This window comes from Carassius carassius, chromosome 45 (genome assembly GCF_963082965.1).
Source record: "Carassius carassius chromosome 45, fCarCar2.1, whole genome shotgun sequence".
In the NCBI taxonomy this organism is placed as follows: Eukaryota; Metazoa; Chordata; class Actinopteri; order Cypriniformes; family Cyprinidae; genus Carassius; species Carassius carassius.
The window spans coordinates 20,614,634-20,620,633 of NC_081799.1; the positions used below are offsets into that span (position 1 = coordinate 20,614,634).

Below are 6,000 nucleotides of genomic sequence, written 5' to 3' on the forward strand. Positions count from 1 at the left end.
CATCTCTCATCCTAAGCTGTGCTCTTCGGATACACACTAGGCAGGGGTTTGGTAGTTTGGCAGCGTTGGTACTTGTTCCCCAAAGCGTTGTTTGACGCAGCTCGAGTTCCTGAAGAGGAACGTCTCTAGGTTATGTATGTCTCGGAGCCATACCCCCGGCACCCCTGCCGGCGCTTGCTGGTACTCGAAGCTGATGCCAGCTGCGCGGCACGTGCTTTTATAGCTTCCTGGTCGCTTACGTCACCCCGCCTGTGACGTCACGCTCTTCCATTGGACTGATTACACACGATATTCAGAGTCGCTCACGCTAAGCGCGTTCCCCAAAGCGTTGTTTGACGCAGTGTCTCGTTCCCTCGAGGAACTAGGGTTACATACATAACCTAGAGATGTTTATCTGAGTCATTATTATTATAATTTTCATTAAAATAAAGTATATTCATAATGCAATGCCTTCATCACTGCTTAGAATACTATGAAATATGTTGCGTGCCTTATTCTGTGTAAGAAGCCACATCATCTCACAGAAGGATTTATTTCAAACACTTGACTGACGTTATGAAGTGAGTTTGAGGTAAAAAAAGTTATTAAATGTGGTATTTTCACATGCTTTCAGATGGAGCAGCATGTACTACCATGCAAACAGCTATGCAAACAGCTTTCATTATCGCAAATTATTTCTTAGATTCCATAATCATTACTGCTGATTACAAAACCAGCTTTACTGACAAAATACACGACAATCGCATTTGATTAATTGTGCAGCCCTAAACTTTTGCTAAAATATGACAGCTTAGGGAGATAAAGAACTTTTCCAAAGAGAATGCAAAGTTTCTCAGGGGAACACAAAAACTTTCCAAAGAGAGAACACATTTTTGTAGGGGAACACAACACTTTTGCAAAGATAAAGCATATTTTTTTCAGGAGAACGCAAAACTTTTGCAAAAGGAATGCAAAGTTACTTAAGGGAATGCAAAACTTTTGTGATCAGAATGCAACATTTATCAGGGAAACAACATTTGCAAAGAGAACAAAGTTTCTTGAGAGAATGCAAAACTTGAACAGCGTTTCTCAGGTAAATGTAAAAACTAGAATATCATAGAGAAACTAGAATATCATAGAGACTTGGAAACAGGCTCAGTCCAGTTGCTTTGAGTTTTGAGGCACCAGTCATATTTTCTTCAGAAAATGTAAAAATCGAGTTGGTCATCTTGTTTTCTCCCAACAACTACACCTGCCTTAACAATCTGTCCATGGCAAAACCATCATCATCTCTCAGTCTTCAAAGATTCCTTTCCATACAGTATGATTAAGCCATAGGCCCTCAGTCGAGATTCAGAGATGTTCAGCCTCGACTCTGACAGCAGTGAAAGTGCACAGTCACACCATACTATTTTTTTTTTTTCCAGGAATCCCTGAGTTATTTCACCTCAGCGTTCCCACAAGACCACTAGGATTAAAAAGAGAGAGCGAGAGATATATGTTATCTATATAGAAACTGGCCAAAAATAAAATGTGAGTGAATTTTATGGAGATTATTTCACATGTTTAATGCCGACATGAATCGTCAAGGCCCATTTAATTAGCTGATAACAGGATTTGACTGTTTATGCTGGAGATGACTGTTTCACACCACTAAACCATGTAATCTTCTTAGCGTGGGACAGTTATCAGTCTGTTCCCTAATTTCCACGTCACGCTGCCTATAATTAGTGTGAGCTGAACTTGACCTTGGCTTTTTACAGCTTACAAATACATGATGAAAATTACAGTTTCCTTTTACTCTTTTCCCTCATTTTGCTTTTAATTCAAGCTGAAAGTATATACTGAAAAAGTCCTGTTATATATAAATAATTGTTTGTTAAAATGAATAATTGTGCTAACAGACTTTGGATAAATAGATTAATTTGATGACAAGCTTTATGGAAACATCAAGCGAAATTCTTTCAAAAACAATGAGAAAAACAATGAGAGATTCATTTGACATGTGAATGATTTATTGACTACTTTGGGCGAGAATTCATTAAATGGTTTATTTAGCATGACAATTCGGTGCAAAAAGCCTGTTTTGTTATTTCCCTCACATAATGAAAAAGGTAACTTTGATTTCTTATCTCAAAATTCAGACTTTTTTTTAACTCAGATTTATAAGATTAAAATCAAAATTACCGTTTTTTATTTTTGTTATGTTGAAGATTTTTCTTTTCTTCTTTTCAAGCTTGTGAATTCCATGTTTATATCTCACAATTCTAACTTTTTTCTTGCAAATCAGATTTTCTTGAAGTATTTTGAGGTATACATTTTACCCTTTTCTTGCATTTATGAGAAAAGTAAGAAGAGTTATAAACTCAGAATTTCAAGTTTACATGTCACTGTTACCTTTTTTGTGGTTGAAAACAAGCTTTATTTAGTTTATTTCTCACAATTCAGACTTTTCTTCTCAGAATTGCAAGTTATAGCTCCAATTTAAGACTTTTTTCCCTTAATTGTAAATGTATATCTTGCCTTTCATACTTTATTTTTCTCAGAATTGTAAGAAAAAAAACTGAATTGTGAGAGAAAAAGTCACAATTTCCTGGCAGATAAACTCAAAAAAATGATTGATTGAATTTACAAATTTGTTAAGGAAAGTGGTTGCAATAAATTTATTTAAGCTATATTTAATATACATTTAGTTGACTAACTTTCACATGGGGGTGTCGGCATCATGCCTGTCATTTACTTTGAATAACGTAAAGCGTTGCCAAACTGAATTGTGGCCCCGTTGCATCGCATTGGGTCCATTACTCTCGGCAAAAGTTTATAACTTATTTCAAGTGCCAAAGCAGGTGTCAGCCAATCAGATTGACTTATGCAAATACCCTGGTGCAGACACTAGCCAATCTCGACCATGCAACACCAGAAAACTAATGTGATTGGCTGTTGTCACTATGATGGTCGCGTCAGCACAAAGCTTTAAAAACGCCCTCCATCAAGCGTCGAAGCCCCGTGTGAATGTACAATAAGAAATGGCATAATTTACATATACATGGTCACTCGTTTTGTTCCTATTGCTCATTTGCATACAATTCTTACAAATAATTTAATGACTGATGAAATGTATTTATTTATTTATATTAGGATCCAACCAACGGATATTACAGTGTGAACACCTTCAAAGAACAGCCGACCCCTACCATATCCCTGACAGCCAACCCGAACACAGAGGTCCGAAACCCCGCCACAGCCACCCTCGGAAAACACCGTGTCCCCACCGGCATGTCTTACACCAACATTTACAACACACTGGGTGCCGGTCCCAACCGCTTATATGACTACAGTCAGCGTTTCGTTCTGGGAATGGGTAGCAGCTCCATCGAGTTGTGCGAACGTGAGTTTCAGAGGGGATCGCTCAGCGACTCCAGCTCGTTCCAGGACACGCAGTGCGACAGCAGCGTCAGCAGCTACAGCAAGCAGGACGGATACGTGCAGTTCGACAAAGCTAGCAAAGCCTCTGTGTCGTCTTCGTCCCACTACTCACAGTCATCATCCCAGAACTCAGACCTAACTCGACCACTACAGAAACGAATGCAAACACACGTTTAACTAAAGGACTAAACGTCATACGTGCTTTTGGACGAACACTAAAGGTGAGTCACCTGTGTTTCATGCATCATTCGTGAACAGATCCAAACGTTTCAAGCTTGGAAAGACAAGGCCATCATCTCAAGCTCATTTTTCTGTATATTTTGAAAAGTAACGTGTTTTTTAGATCTCATGTTCTTTGCGGAAGACTTGTGAGTTTGGAAACTGAAAACGAGGGAAACCAAACCTTGGAGGTCGTTTCATAACATGACAATCAGGAGTCCATCCACACAGCCACCATTGACTATCACGGTGAGCCATGCAGGAACTTGGAACTGTGGGAGAACCTCGAGGGTTGTGTTGGTGTTTTTTTTTTTTTTTATGAGGAGCCAAACTTGGGCTGTTTAGCAGTTTTCTTTTACTGTGGCCCAAAGCACAAGGGTGTCGGTTCAATGCCAACCCGTGTTTCTCTGCTGATAAAGAGATCTAAACGAGGATGAATTATCCTCCGGAGGTCGTCGCTCAAAATTATCATTCTGTGCTTTTCTAAGGACTCTGTAGATAGATTTCACTTGTGTGCACTAAACTGTTTTTTAATTTCATCTCTCTTCTCCTTATGTGGTCTCTCGTCTTTACCATTTCATGCTTTGTGTTTTTTTCCAACACAATGTGAATGTGTAAAAACACACACGGCCAAACTGCATGTGTGGAGAGTTGCTACCGTGGACAGCATAGTGTTTACATGCGAGTCCAGAATGTAAATCCCAATATTTTATTTTCTCGATGCGTATTAAATGTGAGCGGATCATTTCAACACTTCATGGATAATAAATGCATTTACGTATCATGTCCTGTGAATTAAGACGCTCTGATGTTAGAAGCTTCTTTTATACCTCCAAACAATGTGTTGTTGTTGTTGTTGTTCTATACATCATTGCGCATAAACTCCACATTCTGGTGGGAGTATGATTGAATTCTTTTTTGTTCTGCTGTTCTGTTTATTTTAAGGCTGTCATATGTTTAAGCTCACTGTTTTAAGTAAGCTTCTCTTTCTCGCAGCCCCCTGAATGTCTGGCGTAAACGTTTACATCACTTAATTGGTTCAGGAAGTGCCTCCGATCGACGGATGAGCCTGCAGAACATTCAGAGCGTAACTTTAACTCGAGTTGTGCATCAGAGCAATTACACTGATCAAATAATCATGATTACAAAATAAGTGTTGAATAAAACAGTGTGTGGGAAAGCTGTGTGGTCATTAAAGCTGAGGCGGCATCTTTTTCATTTTTTTTCTTTTTTTTTTTACGAAAGGAGGGGCTTCCTGTCAATTTGGATTATGTCAACAGCAGGTCACCTCAAATGTACCACCTGAAATATGCATGCCGTAAAATGAATAGGTTATGAAAGTTTTAACTAATGCTTCCTGCAATTAGTTAGATATCGAACTTAAATAAAGTTAACTAAACTTATAATTTAAAGTCAAGCATGAACATTTTAAGTTGGTACAATGCATTATTTCTTATTTTAATGTTAAATTTTAAGTTTTAATAACTAATCAGTGGGAAGACATATCAGATTTTACTTGCTTTTTTGAAAGAAACAATGTTCTATTTAAACAGCCCAAAGTACTGACAGCCAATGCACAGCAAGATATATCATATAATAACACAATAATCCGAATATATAGTTATGTGCAGCTCAACTCAGCTTTACTTTAGCTTACTCAGCACAATGACAGAAATAAAAACATGAGTGACCACATTTATTTTCATTCTATGAAACTGGTTAAGACAATGTCAAATTTGAACACATGAATTTTATTCACTTCATTGCATTTTGTATGTAAAGAAGTAACAGTGCAAAAGCAACCTGCTTTATTCTAGTCATAAGTCATAGGATTGGCAATGATTATATAAATTACGAGTTTTTAAAATAACTAGCAATTTACTCATGTTAGCCATTCTTTTAGAATCTAAACCATACAGAACGGCCAGGGTTGTCTGATTCCCAAGCGAATGACTCTAATGAGCCGATTCTTTCATTTACAGGGCTATACAATAGGGCTCCTGGAGGGCCAGGACTGGCAGATTTTAGTTATAACCCTAATCAAAAACACTGCTTGTAATAATTTGGTTATTCTGAAGATTTTCTGGGTTGTAACCGAATCCACAAATGGAACAGAAAAACCCTGAGTTACAGGGTAAAAAGTAGCCTGTATTTATAATTCAACTACCATTAACCTACATTAAAAAACTCAACAAAAAAAAAAATTGTACAAAAATGTACAATGGTGTTCGTTGTTAGTTCATGATATGGCTAATGCATACTTAAGTGTAGAAAATAACCACGTTAGAGTCTTTAAATACAACATATTAAATCCTAAGGACTGTTGAGATCTTTCTATTTACATCTGATCTGAATAGCCCTCCTTGAATAAAGCAG

The 6,000-nt window shown here is 37.6% G+C and overlaps 1 protein-coding gene across 3 annotated transcripts in view; it reads left to right on the plus strand.

Annotated features, from left to right (window-relative positions):
• Nucleotides 1-4,535, plus strand: part of kirrel3a (kirre like nephrin family adhesion molecule 3a) — a 156,632-nt gene extending 152,097 nt beyond the window's left edge. Inside the window, exons 16-17 of one of the 3 annotated variants that reach the window (XM_059539536.1) lie at nt 3,118-3,626; nt 3,749-4,535. In XM_059539536.1, the coding sequence (XP_059395519.1) occupies nt 3,118-3,582 (465 nt within the window). In that variant the 3' untranslated portion in view covers nt 3,583-3,626; nt 3,749-4,535. Of the gene's footprint in view, nt 1-3,117 lie in introns of all 3 variants that reach the window. The other 2 variants (XM_059539535.1, XM_059539537.1) reach the window with 2 other exon arrangements.
• Nucleotides 4,536-6,000: the final 1,465 nt, after the last annotated feature.